The sequence below is a fragment of the Salmo salar genome, chromosome ssa10, assembly GCF_905237065.1.
Source record: "Salmo salar chromosome ssa10, Ssal_v3.1, whole genome shotgun sequence".
In the NCBI taxonomy this organism is placed as follows: Eukaryota; Metazoa; Chordata; class Actinopteri; order Salmoniformes; family Salmonidae; genus Salmo; species Salmo salar.
This window is the reverse complement of record NC_059451.1, coordinates 19027039-19048113: the sequence shown is the minus strand read 5'-3', so window position 1 is coordinate 19048113 and position 21075 is coordinate 19027039. Positions and strand designations below refer to the sequence as shown.

General features: G+C 43.4%; 2 protein-coding genes across 4 annotated transcripts; one reads left to right on the top strand and one right to left on the bottom strand.

Moving 5' to 3' along the window:
* The first annotated feature begins 1529 nt into the window (after positions 1-1529).
* Positions 1530-3886, top strand: LOC106613702 (C-C motif chemokine 17). 3 transcript variants are annotated; one of them, XM_014216237.2, is made up of 5 exons: positions 1530-1735; positions 2436-2565; positions 2881-3028; positions 3283-3323; positions 3522-3886. In XM_014216237.2, the coding sequence occupies exons 1-4, from the start codon at positions 1672-1674 to the stop codon at positions 3319-3321; spliced, it is 381 nt and encodes a 126-aa protein (XP_014071712.2). In that variant the 5' UTR covers positions 1530-1671; the 3' UTR covers positions 3322-3323; positions 3522-3886. The 3 variants fall into 3 exon arrangements, with proteins under 3 accessions (XP_014071712.2, XP_014071711.2, XP_014071710.2); XM_014216236.2 differs by having other exon boundaries at positions 3283-3328; XM_014216235.2 differs by having other exon boundaries at positions 3283-3361.
* A 4557-nt stretch (positions 3887-8443) lies between these two features.
* LOC106613701 (excitatory amino acid transporter 1) lies at positions 8444-19350 on the bottom strand. Its single transcript, XM_014216234.2, has 12 exons — positions 19063-19350; positions 18734-18840; positions 14544-14807; positions 14132-14269; positions 13674-13881; positions 13350-13392; positions 13065-13193; positions 12767-12951; positions 12363-12596; positions 11984-12178; positions 10353-10487; positions 8444-9686 (listed from the first exon to the last, which is right to left on the bottom strand). Exons 3-12 carry the CDS (start codon positions 14761-14763, stop codon positions 9488-9490), a joined length of 1686 nt encoding a protein of 561 aa, XP_014071709.1. The 5' UTR covers positions 14764-14807; positions 18734-18840; positions 19063-19350; the 3' UTR covers positions 8444-9487.
* Between the last annotated feature and the right edge of the window lie 1725 nt (positions 19351-21075).

The following is a 21075-nucleotide window of genomic DNA, read 5'->3' as shown; positions in this document are numbered from 1 at the left end:
CCCCTCTCCTCTTCCTACCTCACAGACTGCATATTTTTAATTCCAGGTCTCAGGTATGCACAGTCAGATAGTATGGATTACACTGGCCATGTCGTCTAATAAATGCCACTACCTAAAGCCTACCATTCAGCAGAGATTTACCCTGTATTCATTCACCATGTGTTTTACTACATTGTCTGTTCATGGATGTTGCAACTCTCCAGGTGTTATTCCATTGTACTATAACATAAGTAGTACCTACTGCTGTAAAATACAAACAAGATATGGTGAAGTGACTCTTCTCAATAGTAGTTAATAGCTAAACACTTCCTTGTAGTCACTGGAAGAATTTCTTCTAAGGTACATTATACAGCGGGTAATCAGTCTCGTCATTAAATACAAAGGTTATTTGTGTTTTCCTGTCCATTGTTTTTCAGACAATGGTTATTTCATTTGTTTCGTTGTAACTTAACTTTTTTTTATGTAAAAAATGATTTTCATAGCATTACTTCCACTTTTTTTTCAACCATGTTCATTTCATTGAATACCAAAGGCATTTAGAGAATGTGCTGTAATTCTGCAGCAGTTTCATTGCTTGGTTAGAAGGGTGGTTTTTGACTGGGGGAGAATCAGCTGGGTTGTAATGACACTCAACCTGCCACAGCAAACAGTCTTTACCCAAAACCACACTCTGGGTCTCCGGGTCAGTCAATCCTCAACTGCCAACCAGCGTTGACTTTGTATCCATTTCCTCCAATAACGTAGGCCATTTTATATTTGACATTTTGTATTTAGTTATAGTACTGAATTTGGGGACTTGTCAGACACTCTGTTCATAAAGGCAAGTAAGAAACACACAAACTACTCCTACACTTTGGATGTCATCGTGCTTAGCCCCATGCGTTCCACTTCTGACACCAAATGTTGCAAATGTATGGGGTAGCCGTCTGGGACTTGCATTTGTGAGTCCAAGACCTTTGCCATTATACCAAGAAAGGTCCAGACCTCTTGAAATGGTTGTTAGGTGTTGTACTGAGAATGATTGTTAGAACGTAGCTGCTATACAAAGTCAGTCACAGTCCAGACTGTATTGAACATGTACAGCTGTACTTTAGTTGGCAAATCGGCTTCTGTTCTCAACATGTTATCATTTCTTGTGATCTATCTAATGGTTGCCATTTTGTAGTATTAGTGGTGGTTGATTTTGGAAACAGACTGCATGTAACTTGCTTGTGCTTTGAACCATGTTGGTACTAGAGATGCCTTTTGTCATTTTACATGAATGAAAACAACATGAATGTATTACAGTGTCATGTGTATCACATGCTTTGGTGTTCCCTGTATTGTGCTTGAGCAGTGACAGTCATAACATAGCTGCAAGACTTATGGGACACACCTACAACAAGGTAGAGCATTTTCCATGACAGCATTAGAGAATGCCATAAATCTGGATTATTTTAAGAGCCTTTTGGGGGGAAAGCCCCTTTTTTGAAGAGTGGGAAAGACATGGAAATGAACACAGTGAGTGGGGCACTCAGAGGAGAGGGGGAGCTGGAGGGGGGAGGGTTAGGGAGTGCATGTGTGTGTTTGAGGGAGAGCGAGGGAGAGAGTGAAAAGGAGGGAGGGAGAAATATAAGAGACAGAAATAGAGGGGAAGGTAACACAGCAGATTACTTCCCTGCCAGGCTCACCATGTTTCTGTTGCAGACTGTGACTGTTATTGCTCTGACTGTCATTCTCCTGGGCTCGGTGGAAGGTAAGACACAATAACACCTACAGTGTATACCGTTAGCAGAATGCACCCTGCTGGGAGCCAGTTTAGCAGGGAAGCGAAGGAGAGCAAGCTAGAGGAGAGGGGAAGAGGGAATACTGGAGCAGCAGCAGGGAGAGCCATGGATGTAAATAGAGGGCTAGAATGAAGACTGATTTCACATCAAAACATTGAACGCTAATAACAAGCTAACTGAATACCTCAGACTTTAATGGGAAGAAATGATATCAATGATAATTTATGACAAGGTTCAGAGCAGCTTTCATATGACACGCATATGGTAACTGTTTATCTCAGCTAATATTATTGTGCTTACTCACTCTGGTTGGATGAAAAGCCTTGTCATGTAGTCACAGTGCCACTGGCATAACAGCACATTATGGGGGATCATGGGATGTTCAAAATCTTTCTGGCTGTCTACACTCTAGATGACATATCCTGTCAAAAAGAGCAACCATTACATATGGACCTTTAGATAGTCTAATGATAGCGCAATGAAATGCCTTACATTCCTACTAATATATTTGTGTTTATAATCTACAGTATCATAACAACCCTCCTTATGAGCCAATAGCAATCAGCCTTCATATACCGTAAGTGTGCTTTGACGAATTTGACTTAAGCATTTGCCTCTCTCCATCTTTCTCTCTCTCTCCCGCCCCCTCTCTCCCCCCTTCTCTCTCAGGTAACGGGGTACAGATGCAGAGAGATGTTCAGTGCTGTATGCAGTACTCCCAGGGGAAAGTGCGCACCAAAGACGTGCTGAGGTTTGAGGTACAGACGGAGGGGCCAGACTGCAGTATAAAAGCCATCATGCAAGTATTTCAACTATCCCGAAGCAACTCGCAGACATGGAAAATATGCCTCTCAGAGCTATGAGGCATTGTCATCTATCCAGGTCCTGTTGTTATGGCTCATGTTCTACTGTAATTGCCAGGGAAGTGAAGAAGGAAATATGTGGGAATAACAAGCCATCCAAAAAAAAGTATCTTCACTAGCCAACTTTGTTGAGGCTTTGGTTCAGAGAAGGCTTTATTAAAACCATGCTGCATATCTACAGTTTGTACTGTATGTTTCAGTTGGAAGGTTGTCATGGTGAATGTTCTTTGTCTGTGTTGTTGTGGCTGCAGACTGTACACCAAGAAGGCGGTGAAGTGTGCTGACCCCAGAGACCGAAAGGTCAAGAGGTTACTGAGGAAGCTGCTCCAGAGGCAGAGGACCAAAGCACATAGGATCATGTGGCTCTACCCTCATGGCAACCTGCCAGTCATGTCGGAGGTGGGAAATATGCACTGTGTTTATACACATAGGGCTCAATTCAATCTAACCCACATTGCAGTTATACTACATTAAGATACTATATAAACATTCCTATGGTAGGAGTGATTGAACATTCAAAAGGCTTTATTAGAAAGAGTGGAAATATTAGCTTTATTCAAAAGTGTGCTATACTTTCCCCCTGATTATGTCTCCATAGACAATGGTTTCCCACATTTGAATACACTGCTGTACAGTTTTCTTTTCTCTATCAGGACAAGAAGGATGGGTGGGATGCCTTCCATGTGGAATGAGTGTGAGGTTGTTGTTACCACAGGAGAATTATTGTCATAGGTGACATCTGTTCTTCCTTTTACTCCAGCAATATTGTATTGTCTCTGTTATGACCTAAAGTATCTAACTTTTATGGTGCACTTAAATTACCCTTAAATTGCCCTTTGGGGACAATAAAGATTTATTGAACTGAACCGAACTCTCTCTCCTGTCATTGCAGGCCAAGTAAACTTCCAGCGGAATGTCATCCTAACTCAGCCAAGCTTGCTGACTCTCCAGTCGTCTCGTGTCACTATCTGCCTGGGAGTGTGGTGGCTGAGCTGTCATTGCCATACAGTCCATGAGAGGTTTTGATATATAGCTAAATGTATTTTACACTGACTGTCGCTAACTATGCCAAAGTATTTGCTAAGTATTTCTGATTACTCTATCCCAAGAAACCAGTCTTCACCGTCTATGTATACCTGTTCAATTTGATAGAGGGCTTGTTCTCGCCTGAAACACAATGTAATGTAGAAAAATGCACTGTATGTTTAAACACGACATCTGAAGTGGATCTTTTATAAATAAATGAACCTGAAATAATTAGATTTTCTTCCTTATTGTAGCCTAGGCTCAATCTATAATATAGGTCAGTGGATTACTCAAAGTATTAGTGTGGTTATATTTAATTGGTTCAAGTAGCTACTCTATGATTTCTCTTATAGGTGCAGTTGTAACAGTAACTGCTATAAAACACGGCTGTATTAATAGCCCAGAGAAGCAGCGTGTATATGTACACACAAAGGTGGTGTTGGTTCCTCTCTGGCTGAGGCCCCACGCTGCTTCTGTTTACTGGCCCTGGGTGGGTGCACTCTGTTTGATGTTGAGGTACCCAGCACCTTCACTCAAAGACAAAAGGTAATTGATGCTTCCCATAGCGTTGAGCTTCTGGCTCAACACTGTTTGAGATGCCCAAAACGGCTCTGGCACTCCATTTGACAGTTCATTAATTTTGGTGAAGACAGCTTGACACCATATCGCTACCTAGAGGATTAGACCAACAATGGGGAGACTTTATTCAATGAGAGGCAGTACTGTAAGTGTGAAGCCAACTGGAATGTAATGCAGGTGTTCAGTCCTGCAGTTTAGACTGCTCATGAGGAAGAATCCATGGAGACTCGGGGCCAAAAACAGGAGATTCTCCACCAGGGGTAGCCAGACAACAGGAGGATACCACCACCCCCTGGGGAATCTCTCGCCCACATTTAATACACTCCAGAGATTCACACAATTGTCAATTCCTGAGACATTTATTTGTTGCAACTCCTATTCTTCCAACAAAATACTGATAATGACACTTCCCAAAAGCAATCCAAATTTGAGCCATCTCACAAAAACATAAATCAACTATTTAATACATAAAACAAGTCACAAATTACAACAATATGCTCTCAACCACAGTCAAGTTTTTTTTTTTTTTTTTTTATGTAACTACATACACAGTAGGCCTACTTACTTTTAAAACCTTTTTCACTTAACATTCAACTTTCAAATGATGTTTTAGGCATAACATTTTTCCACTTTTTTCAACAGTCAAATAAAATAGAAAAGCCATAATCAAATGTACCACTATCACAACTGGCTATAGTGCTTGCACTGGATGTTGAACTGAAATGGCCATGTAAGATTACAGCATCAAGGAAAGGGAATATCTGGTGAGCCTTTTAGTTATGATTCAAGAAATACATGAAGATCTCCCTCATATTCTACAAATGGATATTCAACCCTCACATTGTCTAAAAAGACTCACAACACTCAAACAAAGAGAGATGGATTCAAGCCCTAAAATATAAACCATAGCAACATTGGGGGAGAAACATATCAAGTAATTCAGTAGGCTATGTAACATCCTTTTGTCCATCTTTACTACGCACAGAAACATACAACAGCCCCAATGATATGAACATTCCTATTCAGAACAAGCATACAGTAATACTTTCACATACTTAAGTGACTAGTACCAAAATATGTTCAGTTAAGAAACACTAGTTAACACTGAAAATACATCTTTGTTACAAAAAGTCTAAACCCAATTTAGCTCAATAAGTAACATAGAAATCACCCAAGTATAAAACATGATTACAGATATCGGTACAAATATATACTGTATACATTCACGTTGATTCAATTGACAGATCAAGCAAACTACAGTACATTACATCATAAATTCAATATTTGTTTTTGAAACTGTAGAAAAAAATGCTTATCAAAGTTGGTAGCATGGATAATATGGTATAAAATTACCTCTTGGTAATGTTTGGGGCAGAAAATAAAATGACTCAAGAGAAAGCATATGTACACTTGAATGTTAGAGGTAGATTCACATTAAAAAGAATAACCACCAACTAAAAGTGGAAAAATATAGAACAATAAACTAAAAATCAAGCCATGCAACAGAACCATCTAATTGATTGTGAGTATACAAATGGATATCCCATTTATTCACAAATTCTAAAAAGGCCATTGAATGGCATTTATTTTCTTGTTCATGAAAATCAATCCAATACAGAGTACATAACAACAGTCAAAAGTGGTCTCTACTGTTATGAACACATAAAATAAGTGAAAACAATATAGTAGCTAGATATCTACGAGAAATTAGATTTCATCTGTCCAGTTCTTTCACATCAGTTTCCTCTAGACCAGGTATTCCCAAACTGGGGATGCCGTCGGGGGTACATTTTTAACAAATAAAAATAAATATTCACATTTTCAAACAGTCCATTTATATTTTCCAACGGGGCTATACATTTGGGTGAGGTTTTTTTCTCGCCTGAGTAGCCTCGTTTCACTGCCAAAAATAAAATTAAACCATCTAGTGTTCAGCAAAATAACAACATGATGTCAGATACAGGTAGTCTAGTCAAATAATTAACATCCAATCACATGAACCGCTACTCTCTTGCGGGAATTCCACTAACGGTCCATATGTAGCCAAACGTAGCTGCTGCTCATTCCTATTGCTCGAAAATTTATAAATGGTCAAAAACAAGTAAGGCCCTCGTCCATAGAGACACACCAGCACTACTACACCTGCACCTGTCGACGACACAAGTTGTTCTGCTTCCACGAGCACATCCAATGCTAACATCAGTAATTCTACATTTGTTGTTAGCCCAGCTAGCATGGACACTGACAGTTGTGAATCTGATGCAGCCAAAAAGCTTCAACCCCGAACAACAGACAGGGACATTGGACCATCGACATTGGACCACTCCAGTGGTGTGGGGACTGTGCTTTGGCAAAGTGGGTGGGGTTATATCCTACCTGTTTGGCCCTGTCCGGGGGTTTCATCGGATGGGGCCACAGTGTCTCCTGACCCCTCCTGTCTCAGCCTCCAGTATTTATGCTGCAGTAGTTTATGTGTCGGGGGGCTAGGGTCAGTCTGTCACATCTGGAGTATTTCTCTTGTCTTTTCCGGTGTCCTGTGTGAATTTAAATATGCTCTCCCTAATTCTCTCTTTCTCTTTCTTTCTTTCTCTCTCTCGGAGGACCTGAGCCCTAGGACCATGCCTCAGGACTACCTGGCTTGATGACTCCTTGCTGTCCCCAGTTCACCTGGCCGTGCTGCTGCTCCAGTTCCAACTGTTCTGCCTGCAGCTATGGAACCCTGACCTGTTCACCGGACGTGCTACCTGTCCCAGACCTGCTGTCCCAGATCTGCTGGAACCCTGACCTATTCACCGGACGTGCTACCTGTCCCAGACCTGCTGTTTTCAACTCTCTAGAGACAGCAGGAGCGGTAGAGATACTCTCAAAGATCGGCTATGAAAAAGCCACCTGACACTTACTCTTGTGTTACTGACTTGTTGCACCCTCGACAACTACTATGATTATTATTATTTGACCATGCTGGTCATTTATGAACATTTGAACATCTTGGCCATGTGCTGTTATAATCTCCACCCGGCACAGCCAGAAGAGGACTGGCCACCCCTCATAGCCTGGTTCCTCTCTAGGTTTCTTCCTAGGTTTTGGCCTTTCTAGGGAGTTTTTCCTAGCCACTGTGCTTCTACACCTGCATTGCTTGCTGTTTGGGGTTTTAGGCTGGGTTTCTGTACAGCACTTTGAGATATCTTATGTGGTGAGCTACCGAGTGGCTAGGACAGGCAAGCCCCATACTATTGTGGAGGACTTAATTCTTCCTGCTGCTGCAGATATGGCTGGGACAATGCTGGGGGAAAAGGCCAAAAAAACTATACAGACAATGTCTTCATCAAACAACACTGTTTCACGACGCATCAGTGACATGGCAGGGGATGTTTTGAAACAATTACTGCTTCGCATACAAGCCAGTGAATTCTATGCGTTACAGCTGGCACACCTCCTGGTATATGTCCATTACGTTTATGGGGGGGTCAATTAAGGAAGACATCCTCTTCTGCAAACCACTGGAAACCAGGACAAGAGGAGAGGATATTTTTAAAGTACTGGACAGCTTTGTGACATCAAATGGACTTTGGTGGTCAAGATGTGTTGGTATCTGTACTAATGGTGCAAAAGCCATGACAGGGAGACATAGTGGAGTGGTAACACATGTGCAAGCAGTTGCTCCCAACGCCACTTGGTTACACTGCAACATCCACGAGAGGCTCTTGCTGCCAAGGGAATGCCTGACAGCTTGAAAGATGTTTTGGACACTACAGTGAAAATGGTTAACTTTGTTAAAGAAAGGCCCCTGAACTCTCGTGTATTTTCTGCACTTTGCAATGATATGGGCAGCAACCATGTAACGCTTTTACAACATAAAGAAGTGCGCTGGTTATCAAGGGGAAAAGTATTAACACGTTTTTTTTAATTGAGAGACGAGCTTAAAGTTTTCTTTACTGACCATAATCTTCACTTGTCTGACCGCTTGCATGATGACGAGTTTCTCACACGACTGGCCCATCAAGGTGATGTTTTCTCTCGCCTGAATGATCTGAATCTAGGATTACAGGGACTCTCTGCAACTATATTCAATGTGCGGGACAAAATTGAGGCTATGATTAAGAAGTTGGAGCTCTTCTCTATCTGCATTAACAAGGACAACACACAGGTCTTTCCATCATTGTATGATTTTTTGTGTGCAAATGAAGTCAAGCTTACGGACAATGTCAAATGTGATATAGCGAAGCACCTGAGTGAGTTGGGTGTGCAATTACGTAAGTACTTTCCCGAAACGGACGACACAAACAACTGGATTCGTTATCCCTTTCACGCCCTGCCTCCAGTCCACTTATAGATATCTGAACAAGAGAGCCTCATCAAAATTGCAGCAAGCGGTTCTGTGAAAATTTGATTTAATCAGAAGCCACTGCCAGATTTCTGGATTGGGCTGCGCTCCAGAGTATCTGCAAATCGCACCGTTAAGACAATGATGCCTTTTGCAACCACATACCTATGTGAGAGTGGATTCTCGGCTCTCACTAGCATGAAAACTAAATACAGGCACAGACTGTATGTGGAAAATGATTTAAGACTGAGACTCTCCAATACAACCCAACATTGCAGAGTTATGTGCATCCTTTCAAGCACACCCTTCCCATTATAACCTGTGGTGAGTTATTCAGAATTTTCGATTAACAAATAAAGTTTTATATGTAAGATGGCTAAATAAAGAGTAAAATGATTGATTATTATTATATTATTATTTGTTCCCTGGTCCTATAAGAGCTCTTTGTCACTTCCCACGAGCCGGGTTGTGACAAAAACTCACACTCATTCTTATGCTTAATAAATGTATCGTATAGGTTGTGTGTGGCAGGCTTACAATGATGGCAAAAAACAACATTTGAGAGGGCACTGACCCTGGTGCTAGAGGGGGTACAGCTGGAGGTTGAATGTTTGAAGGGGTACGGGACTATAAATAGTTTGGGAACCACTGCTCTAGACAATTGAGATGCATCTCAGATTTGGACTGAAAGGACCAAGAGTTGACATGAGTTGATGTGGTTAACAGTGTCTAAACAACCTCCAGCCACTATCCCTACAGTGTTTGCAGATCTGAAGTTATCCAGATAAGTGTTAGCAATATGGTGATGGCTCCGCCTAGGCATCCAATAGCTTTCCCCATATTGCTTACACCTATCCATTTCCTCCATATCTACAAACAATGAAGAAGTACAGTAGCGGATAGTGGTTGTTTTCAGACTGTCATGACCCCTACATGGGGGTCTCACTGTTGCGATGCTTCACTGAGTCGTTTTTCTGGCAGATGAGCTGGTAGGGCTTCTCATTCTCTTCAATCACTGAGTTGCCCACCTCAACATCCTGGCTCTGCAACTCCTGGCGAGACAGGTGCTCCACGATGCCTGCCCCGATAGAGTCCCCCAGCACGTTGGTGGTGGTCCTTAAGCGATCCCTGAACAGGTACACACACATTATATAGTGCACGCACAAACACACACATTGACTCTGTACCAGTACCCCCTGTATATAGCCCCGCTATTGTTATTTACTGCTGCTCTTTAATTATTTGTTTTTCTTATCTCTTACTTATTTTTTCTTAGGTATTTTCTTAAAACGGTATTGTTGGTTAAGGGCTTGTAAGTAAGCATTTCATTGTAAGGTCTACACCTGTTGTATTCGGTGCATGTGACAAATGCAAATTGATTTTATTTGATTTGCACACGCACCCACATACATACATACATACATACATACACACATACACACACACACACACACACACACACACACACACACACACACACACACACACACACACACACACACACACACACACACACACACACACACACACACACACACACACACGCTTCGTCGGGGTCTCAACCCCTGCGCAGCCACACAAAAACAAAAGGCAGTCTTTGGGGTAATCCACCCACAAGTAATCAACACAAAATGTATTCAAATGGTTTCCAACCTCAATACAACACCACAGCACAAAATTAGATAGGGCAAGTTGTAAACACTTCATTAATTACAATAACCTGATGTGCATAATGCATCAATAACCTGTTCTAGTGGGGGTGGCGGCCTCATAGTGACATTTAGGCAGACTTACAGGAACCAATCCACAGCGATGATCAGCGTTATGTCCTCTGTGGGCAGTCCCACCGATGTCAATACGATTACCATGGTAACCAGACCAGCCTGTGGGATGCCTGCTGCGCCGATGCTGGCAGCTGTTGCTGTGATACTGTGGAGGAGGTGGCGACAGCGCCATTTAATAACAGAGACAAACACACACACACATTGGGGAGTGATATGGATATAGAGACGTATAAATCAACACTCCACGGTAGAGGTTATCCCTCTTGGTAGTGAAGTCAATAGAAGAAAGCCAATAACATGGAGGAGTTCGGCAAAGACCACAAAAACAATCTTATCAAGACCAAGAAAAGTCTTTGTTATTTTCTCTCCTCCAACTAATGTGGACATAAAATGAGCTGATATAGCCTTGACAAGTATTTTACTGTAAGATTAGTTCACATTAACATGACTTAATAGGTCTGATAGTTGAAGGGCAACGGAGGCCTTGCAGGTTGAATCAAGGACTTTTTAACTGACCACCCACAAAGGGTTCTCATGAATAGGGCCCTCTCTGATGAACTGGCACTGAACGCAGGGGCACCCCAGGGGTGTGTCCTTTCACCGTTGTTGTTCTCTATCTACACTAGTGAGATGAAAATCCAAGGAAACAATGTGAGCCTTTTCAAGTATGCGGATGACATGGCTCTGGTGAGACTATTTTTCAAAGATGCTAAGTCAGATGGCGACAGCTATTTTAAACTGGCCAACAACTTTCAATAAAGGTGCCGGTCAAGTGCCCTCCGCATCAGTGTGGACAAGACAAAGGAGCTGATCATCAATGGCAACAACCTGCCAATGTCCCAACCACTCTCTCTGAATGACCAACCACTGGAGGTGGTTGATTGTTTTAAATACTCAGGGACACAAAGTGATGACAAGCTGAGCTTTACAGAGAATGCAGAGTATTTTTTTAAAGCAAGCCAATGCCTGTTTTTAATCAGGAAATTGAAAGGGGTTTGGGGTGAGCCAGGTTGTGGAGAGGGTGTACAGCAATCTGGTGGAGAGCTTCTTCACGTTCAATATGACGTTCAGTCTGGTATGGCAATCTGAGCGTGAGGAGCAAAAGCAAACTGACCAGAATAGTAAACACAGCCAGCAAAGTAACTGGTCGACCACAGGCACATTTGAGCAGTCTGTCCACAAGGCAACCAAAAGGAAGGCACTGGCTGTCGTTAGCAACCCCTCCCACCCTCTACACCCTCAGTTCGAGAGGCTTCCCTCTGGCCGGCGCTTCAGAATGCCCATGGCCAAGAACAATGTGTTTAAACATGAATTAGTTGATTGTGTTGTTGGACTACTAAACGCAACATAAATTGTATCGGTATATACACTTATCTATTTATCTATTTTTACAGTGCAGTTTGGGCAGCGGTCAGTTGTGAGTGAATCTATCAATGTCCTCTATGTTTCCCGTGTATGCAGTATGATGGACTGACTGGTTTAAATGTCTGTGATGTGAGAATGTACAGTACGTGTGTGTGATCCTTTAATGTAAAGTGATGCCAAAGAAAAATGTCCATCCTGGATGGACAATACAGTTTTATTCTATTGTATAGCACATTGATAGCATTGTGCCTTATCAGATAGTGTCTTTAGACTGACCTTATGGTGAGGATCTGGCCAAAGTTGAGTTCCATGTCATTGACTTGGGCGATGAAGATGGCTGCCACGGCTTCGTAGAGGGCAGTGCCATCCATGTTGATGGTGGCACCCACCGGCAGGATGAAACGTGTCACTCTCTTGTCCACACGGTTGTTCTCCTCCAGACAGCGGAAGGTGATGGGCAGGGTGGCAGAGCTATGGCAGGAGTGGTAGATAATGGAAGACCTTGTGAGATCATAATAGTCCGAACAACAACTAGAGGATGTCCCCAGGGAAATGAATTAGCCTGACCCTGAATCAGTTCATGAGTTCATACATCCACCTAGAGGATTTGCAAAATCAGTTTATGTACCCACCCTGAATCAGTTCATACACCCACCTAGAGGATGTTCCCAGTGCTGTGATGAGGGCCTGCAGAAGGCCAGCCATGAAAGTGTAGGGGTTCTTCCTGGTGACCAGGAAGTAGAGCAGGGGCAGGACAAACAAGCCGTGGATGAGCAGACCCACGATGACAGACACCGTGTACATCCCCAGCTGACCTCCCACCTCGGCCAGATTCTTCATCTCCACGATCTTAGCTGCTATGAGGAACAGGATGCCAACTGGAGCATACCTGACAGAGAGAGGGAGGAGGAGAGAGAAAGACAGATAGTTTACACTCTCACCTATTACAACAATTGCATCAAAAGCAACTGTTTCGAAAGATATATGTGAGAAGTAATGGTAGGGGCACGTAGGAGTTCATTAGCATGTTACTTTGTGAACACTAATCTGACTACTGACCAGATGATGATGGCCACCAGGCGCATGATGGCTTCGTTGAGGCAGTCGAAAAAGTCCCTGAGGGCCTGTCCTTGCTGCTTCATGCTGCCGATGACCAGGCCGAAGCACATGGAGAACACCACCAGACCCAGGGCATTCACCCCGTTAGAGGAACCAGACACGGGGATCATCTCTACCACTGTCTCCTGGAGCAGGAGAACAACCATCCACATAATATTTACATTTATCCAAAGTAACTGTAGTTCTTTTTTAACCCAAAGGACTTCGGGGTAAGTCACCACTAATATGTATCACCCACCTGGATGGTCTGCAGCACTCTGCTCATGTTAACAGCCAAGGCAGCCTCTGTAGCGTTGAGGGAGTCAGTCAGACTGAGGGCAACAGTCACGTTCTTTGTGTGGATGGTCTTCTTGTAGACCGTTTTGTACTGATATATAACACATATATTGTTGTTAAAAAAAATCTACCGTAGCAGTGTAAAGTATCAGTCCTCAAAAATATACTGTAATGGTGAGTGAGCATTTTAACTCAGCGTATTGGGAATCGGCAACATGCTCAATCATGTTGAAGTGAATTCCCTTACCTGCTTGAAACAGGCTTCCACCAAATTAGGAGGGAACATGTTCCTGAAAGATAAACAATGGTAAAGTTTTTTTCCCATCAGCATCTATCACAGTGAATAAAGGCCAATAAATGATTCAGTTGGTAGAGCATGGTGTTTGCAACGCCAGGGTTGTGGGTTCGATTCCCACGGGGGACCAGTACGGAGAAAAAAAATGTATGAAATGTATGCATTCACTACTGTAAGTCGCTCTGGATAAGAGCGTCTGCTAAATGACTAAAATGTAAATGTAAAATTCATACCGCATATTGACACCGTAATTTAGATCATACAATAGTTACTCACCTGATGAGATCCAGGAAGGCGTCGGCTGCTTGTACCGGCTCTATGGTACCGCTAGAGGCCACTGGGCTGTCCCTATGGCCTTTCCCTGGTTTGATGACAATCACAATGACTATGCCTATGAAGACAGCGATGAGGGTGGTCACCATGTAATAACCCACAGCCCGCATTCCCATCTTCCCAGACGCTTTGCTGTCCAGAGAGGAAATACCTGCAAGACAAGACAAAGTGCATTCCTTTCTCATGAACACTCTAGGTACTTCCACTGTACCAACTCACTTTGAAACTCAACATTGCAAGAAGTAGTGTTAGGGTGAAGAATAGTAGCTTAGTAGGGAAAATAGTAGCTTGCAGGAGGGGTGATCGATCACCATAATATGACAATCATTTTGAGTTTGAGAAAAGCAATACATAAATGCAAATAATGACGCTAATAAAGCAGAACTCCTGTGACCAGCTACCTGTGACCAGGCTGGAGACGATGAGAGGCAGAACCAGCATCTGCAGCATCCTCATCAGCAGCTCTCCAGGGAAGGCAAAGTACTTGATCTCCCTGAGGGTCAGGTTGTGGGGCCGCAGGGTGAAACCCAGCATGACACCTGGACACACACACACAGGGGACATGATTTCAAGGCTGGTGCGTTGATGAAGAATACTGTATTTCAAGTCATCTCGACACAGACCTCTTTACCTAGGGCTACAGCTCATATACCTGTGTAATAATAATAATAATACTGAAGTTAATATAGTTAATACAATTTTAATAAAAAAACTATCAACAAACTACCCATAACCTTAGCCTTAATCCTTAACCCCACTTTAAGCTTTGCCCTAAACCTAGAAAGACACTAAGCGAGTATCTCGTCCACTTGCCCAGAGCCACTGCTGCGATGGTGAGGAGGACAAAGAGGTTGCGTCTCAGGAAGCCCTTGACGCTATCCTTAGTGATGGTGCTCATCCTGTCCTTGGTGCTGGCCGCTCTCTTCTGCATGGCTGTATGTAGCCGCCGCCAGAGGCCTCGATTGGGGAGGGGGGGCTTGTCGGCGTCCTCGTTCAGGAAAAGGCTGGCAGTGTTGGGGGGCTTCTCATTCATAATCAGCTCCAGCACCTGGTCCAGGAGGCAGGTTTCGTGGGAAACTGGAGGAGAGAAAAAGCCCCGCCTTATCTCAGCTCACTGGTCACCATAGCAACACCCAGCCGTAGCACACGCTCCAGCAGGTATATTGCACTGGTCATCCCCAAAGCCAACACTTCCTTTGGCCGCCTTTCATTCCAGTTCTCTACTGCCAATGACTGGAACGAATTGCAAAAATCTCTGAAGCTGGAGTCTTATATCTCCCTCTCTAACTTTAAGCATCAGCTGTCTGAGCAGCTTACCGATCGCTGTACCTGTACACAGCCCATCTGTAAATAGCACACCCAACTACCTCATCCCCATATTATTACTTACCCTCTTGCTCTTTTGCACCCCAGTATCTCTACTTGCACATCATCATCTGCACATCTATCACTCCAGTATTAATGCTACATTTTAATTATTTTCGCCTCTAGGGCCTATTTATTGCCGTACCTCCCTACTCTTCTATATTTGCACTGTACATAGATTTTTCTATTTTTATTTTATTTAGTGTTATTGACTGTACGTTTGTTTATGTGTGTTGTTGTTTTTGTCGCACTGCTTTGCTTTATCTTGGCCAGGTCGCAGTTGTAAATGAGAACTTGTTCTCAAATGTCCTACCTCGTTAAATAAAGGAAAACATTTAAAAAGAGAAGATGGAGACTATAAGCATTCTGTTATAATGTAGTGAATAAACAGTGTCTATGAAGTGCACAGGGGCTCTTGATAGAGAAGTTGGTTGGAAATATTGATCAATTCAGCACTCAAGAACCTGATGGTCATTGCTAATATTTACACAGTGATGGATGAGCTTTGATGAAATGCATGACAAATACATACAGTGCAGGATCACAGCTCTGCACTGAAATACGAGTTAATTTCTGATTGATGATCTTCCTACCTGGTCCAAGGCAATCCTATAAGGCAAACAGTGTGTCTGTAGCTGATGCCCTTCCAGATCTTTCTCTGAACTGGCTTTATATCTTTACAGCTTCCCCCAAAGATCAACACTAACTAGAGGTGACCAGTGGCAACATGGTCCACAGGGAATGTCCTCCTATTCTGTCTTACTGCCCATTGATCCTCTTTGTTCATTGATTTGCTCTGCTCTGTCTATAAATGTTCACAATCCATCCATCCATCGTGGAGAGGACTGTTGAATGACCCTTGGTCTATATCTATCATTTAGCTTGGTGTCAGTAGCATGATACTCTCCGCACTGTAGAAAACAGTGTCTCTGTTTTAACGAATCAACGGATCAAGTCATCCGGGCGGCAGGTAGCCTAGTGGTTAGAGTGTTGGACTAGGTTGGTTAGAGTGTTGGACTAGGTTGGTTAGAGTGTTGGACTAGGTTGGTTAGAGTGTTGGACTAGGTTGGTTAGAGTGTTGGACTAGGTTGGTTAGAGTGTTGGACTAGGTTGGTTAGAGTGTTGGACTAGGTTGGTTAGAGTGTTGGACTAGGTTGGTTAGAGTGTTGTTAGAGTGTTGGACTAGGTTGGTTAGAGTGTTGGACTAGGTTGGTTAGAGTGTTGTTAGAGTGTTGGACTAGGTTGGTTAGAGTGTTGGACTAGGTTGGTTAGAGTGTTGGACTAGGTTGGTTAGAGTGTTGGACTAGGTTGGTTAGAGTGTTGGACTAGGTTGGTTAGAGTGTTGTTAGAGTGTTGGACTAGGTTGGTTAGAGTGTTGGACTAGGTTGGTTAGAGTGTTGGACTAGGTTGGTTAGAGTGTTGTTAGAGTGTTGGACTAGGTTGGTTAGAGTGTTGGACTAGGTTGGTTAGAGTGTTGGACTAGGTTGGTTAGAGTGTTGGACCGAAAGTGTTGCAAGATCGAAATCCCTGAGCTGACGAGGTAAAAATCTGTCGTTCTGCCCTGAACAAGGCAGTTAACCCACTGTTCCTAGGCCGTCATTGAAAATAAGAATTTGTTCTTAACTGACTTGCCTAGTTAAATAAAGGTAAAAGAAAAAAAATTAAAAATCCATTGTGATACTTACCTTGATTGAAACGTACTAACACTGTTTTACAATGAATCATAAAGCCACATATAACAGTGAATGGGGTTCTATTCAGTCTCACACAGTAGGCTTAATTGATGTGGGCGTTGTGTGCTTCAATAAGTGGATAAAATGATGGAATTCTCCATGCAGTTATTATTCAAATGGATAGCCACTTGTGAATCCTTTCACAAATCTATTCATTAGAAACAGAAAAGCATTATTGTGCTGCATATACAGTGTGCAAGCTAGGTCAATGAATGCCCTCCAGAAGAATGAGATGGGCCAGGTCCAAATCATATCATATACGTAACTGATCCCAGGAAATTGACCTATTACGTGGCTTAATAATCGACCTTTACTCCCAAAGGGGTGGATTCAGGAAGCATACAGGCATTACTGTACACTCAATGAAGATCCAACCACATTGGCAGCTCTGTAGTCAACATTATATTTCTATCTGCGAAGTTCTAAACGTTTCACCCTAATGAACACACCCTGCGTGTCCTCCCTGGCAAGCTGGCAGGCTGGCAAGCATTGCCAGTCCTGGTTCAGATGCTCAGCAGTATTGTATTAAAGTTGCATACATTTCTGACTAGATGAGTCCCTGGGCGTCACCTCCCAGGGTACAGGTACTACATTGGCCTGGTCCCAGATCTGTCTGAGATATAGCCAACTCCTCTGGGTAGAATTGTCATGCCATGTATGGACAAGTTGGGTAAAAAACACATTCAGATCTGGGACTAGGCTAGCATAGACATGGCCCCATTTTGTTAGAGGAGATGGTATTTCACGCCTAACAAGAAAGCCTTGAGCCTCTTCCAACTATCCTGCTAAAATATGCAAGAACACAGACTACTAAAAGTCATTTTACAGTATAATTCTAACATCTTACCGACAGAAACAAATCAAAGCTTTTCTAAGCAAGTTTTGGAAACAAAGAAGCAAAATCACTGTGGGAGATCAAACAGCTCAGTTTCTCAGAGACACAGAGTTTTTGCAGAAAATATTATCTGGTCCCTTTTAGCTACACAACTTAATCTCCCACTTGTGGACCCTTTTTCCAAGCGGACTCTAGCTGCCTTACCTTTAGCATACACTTTAAGCGTTATAGCATACTCACCACTCATGGTTTAGTTTAGGGATTCTCTTCGAACAGTCCAAAGCCTAGATAAAACTGATAACATGTACTGTCCAGAGACTCAGGGCCAGAGTGACTGGAGGTGACACTTCACTAATCTGAAGTAGGCAGACATGAAAAGGTCTGTCATCTCGTCTGATTTGACCTTCACATGCCTGCTCTGCCCTCCCTTTCTAGCACGCACACACACACACACACACACACACACACACACACACACACACACACACACACACACACACACACACACACACACACACACACACACACACACACACACACAGCAGAACACCACTACAAAGCCCTGGGACAACAGCAGGTACAGTTTAACTGCAACCTACCCTACCCCTTTCCCACTGCCCTAGCCAACATTAGTATCCCCAGCAGTCTCAGGGCTGGAAATAGCAATACATAATACATACCAATGCAAACTCATTTTCAAAAATGTGGTCCTCCATATATTTGTTCATTCATATAAATGCTCTTATTGTTGGTGCACATTGCATCAACACTACTGACACTACTCTGCCATGGACGTGGTGATACCCCAGCAGAGCAGAATCCTTACAACTAGCCCTAATCCTAATAAATGGTTAACAGACATACTGACTGAGCATCATCAGCAAGAGAGTTGTCAGTATCAACTGTGGGAGCTCTTTTTTCCCCTTTTCAATGCTGGAGGAAATTAGCTGTTGTCGTTGTCTTTTTTTCTCCAAACACTGACTGACAACAAATCTGGACAATGAATAATTATAACTTCAATGTATATCCTATTTAATCGCTGTTAATAAAATAGGCAAAGAGAAAGATACCCTGTTTCTGATGCTTCCTTTCTTGTCTTCACGGATTAAGATAGTCTACAGTCATGGGAGAGCTTCTCGGGTCCAGGTGGAATGTCTTCAATTGATGGTTCTTCACTCTAGGTCATAATCGTAAAAATGTAACGTTTAAATTGCAATATTAGTACATGATCATCAGTTTTCAAAGTTGGTAACACTTATAGGAGTCATGAAATCATGTAGTTATGAACTGAGAAGGAATGAATTGAAACCGGTGAAATACATGTTTTGCATGTGATAATTAACCATTCATTTAAAATGAATACAACCCCCAAAAAGTAGGCCTTGTTATATTTTCTTACCTTATCTCAAGTCGGTCCTCACACGGTATGGTTCATTCTTTCCTTGCCTGCTTTCCACTCACATGAAGTACAGTAGCACACACTCACACACATCTACAGTTCATTTTAATTTACTACATGAGCGTAAGCGCTTTTTCTCCAGCCCTCCGGCGCGATAGAAAAACGCCTTGACATGGAGCGTGGGAGGAAAGAGGTTAGGGGGTTTTCTGGCGCGAAGAAAAGACACCTGCTGCCCATCCGAATCGGCAGAGCTCAAATACAGGAGCAGAGTCCCAATGCGGGTGGTAGAGTGGTTATTGCAATACTGATAACAGAGATCATTTGCTCTCTAATGGCCACAGTAATTGCTCAACCAATTAAAAGTGTAATCCATTTGCTGTCATTATAGGATGACTGTGAGGTTGACTATATTTTTGCTCTTCTCATTGGATGTTGTGAACTTGGGAGAGAGGGGTGAAAAGGTATATACACCCTGCTCTTATTTCCATGACAACCTGCCTTCCTGCAATTGCTCAGGGTCTGATTTTAGCAGCTCAAGGAAACCGTATGTGTAACATTCAACTCCTGACTACCCACACTCCCACCCACACATTGTTTTAGGCCCTTTTCGTACCCAAGCATTGCCTCAATGCGAATGTTCTAAAACTTTTTCAGAGGGCTTCAAATAACTCCTTGTTCAGAATCCATTGGCTCCTCATCATCATGTTATTGACATTATAGTATTTTCACTGAAATACCACCATTAAATTCTCCAAAGTAGTAAAATAATGTTAAGTATTGGAGCTGTAATGTGGGTGAGGTCATTGCGCTAGTATCTGGATTGCGTCCTACCTGACAGGTCGCTCCTACCAGGTGGCGTGGCGAGAATCTGTCTCCGCACCATGCGCTCTCACCACTGGTGTCCCCCAGGGCTCTGTTCTAGGCCCTCTCCTATTCTCGCTATACACCAAGTCACTTGGCTCTGTCATATCCTCACATGGTCTCTCCTATCATTGCTATGCAGACGACACACAATTAATCTTCTCCTTTCCCCCTTCTGATAACCAGGCGGCGAATCGCATCTCTGCATGTCTGTCAGACATATCAGTGTGGATGACGGATCACCAGCTCAAGCTGAACCTCGGCAAGACGGAGCTGCTCTTCCTCCCGGGGAAGGACTGCCCGTTCCATGATCTCGCCATCACGGTTGACAACTCCCTTGTGTCCTCCTCCCAGAGTGCTAAGAACCTTGGCGTGATCCTGGACAACACCCTGTCGTTCTCCACTAACATCAAGGCGGTGACCCGATCCTGTAGGTTCATGCTCTACAACATTCGCAGAGTACGACCCTGCCTCACACAGGAAGCGGCGCAGGTCCTAATCCAGGCACTTGTCATCTCCCGTCTGGATTACTGCAACTCGCTGTTGGCTGGGCTCCCTGCCTGTGCCATTAAACCCCTACAACTCATCCAGAACGCCGCAGCCCGTCTGGTGTTCAACCTTCCCAAGTTCTCTCATGTCACCCCGCTCCTCCGCTCTCTCCACTGGCTTCCAGTTGAAGCTCGCATCCGCTACAAGACCATGGTGATTGCCTACGGAGCTGTGAAGGGAACGGCACCTCCATACCTTCAGGCTCTGATCAGGCCCTACACCCAAACAAGGGCACTGCGTTCATCCACCTCTGGCCTGCTGGCCCCCCTACCTCTGAGGAAGCACAGTTCCCGCTCAGCCCAGTCAAAACTGTTCGCTGCTCTGGCACCCCAATGGTGGAACAAGCTCCCTCACGACGCCAGGACAGCGGAGTCAATCACCACCTTCCGGAGACACCTGAAACCCCACCTCTTTAAGGAATACCTAGGATAGGATAATGTAATCCTTCTAACCCCCCCTTAAAAGATTTAGATGCACTATTGTAAAGTGGTTGTTCCACTGGATATCATAAGGTGAATGCACCAATTTGTAAGTCGCTCTGGATAAGAGCGTCTGCTAAATGACTTAAATGTAAATGTAATGTAAATCTGTTTATCAATAGAA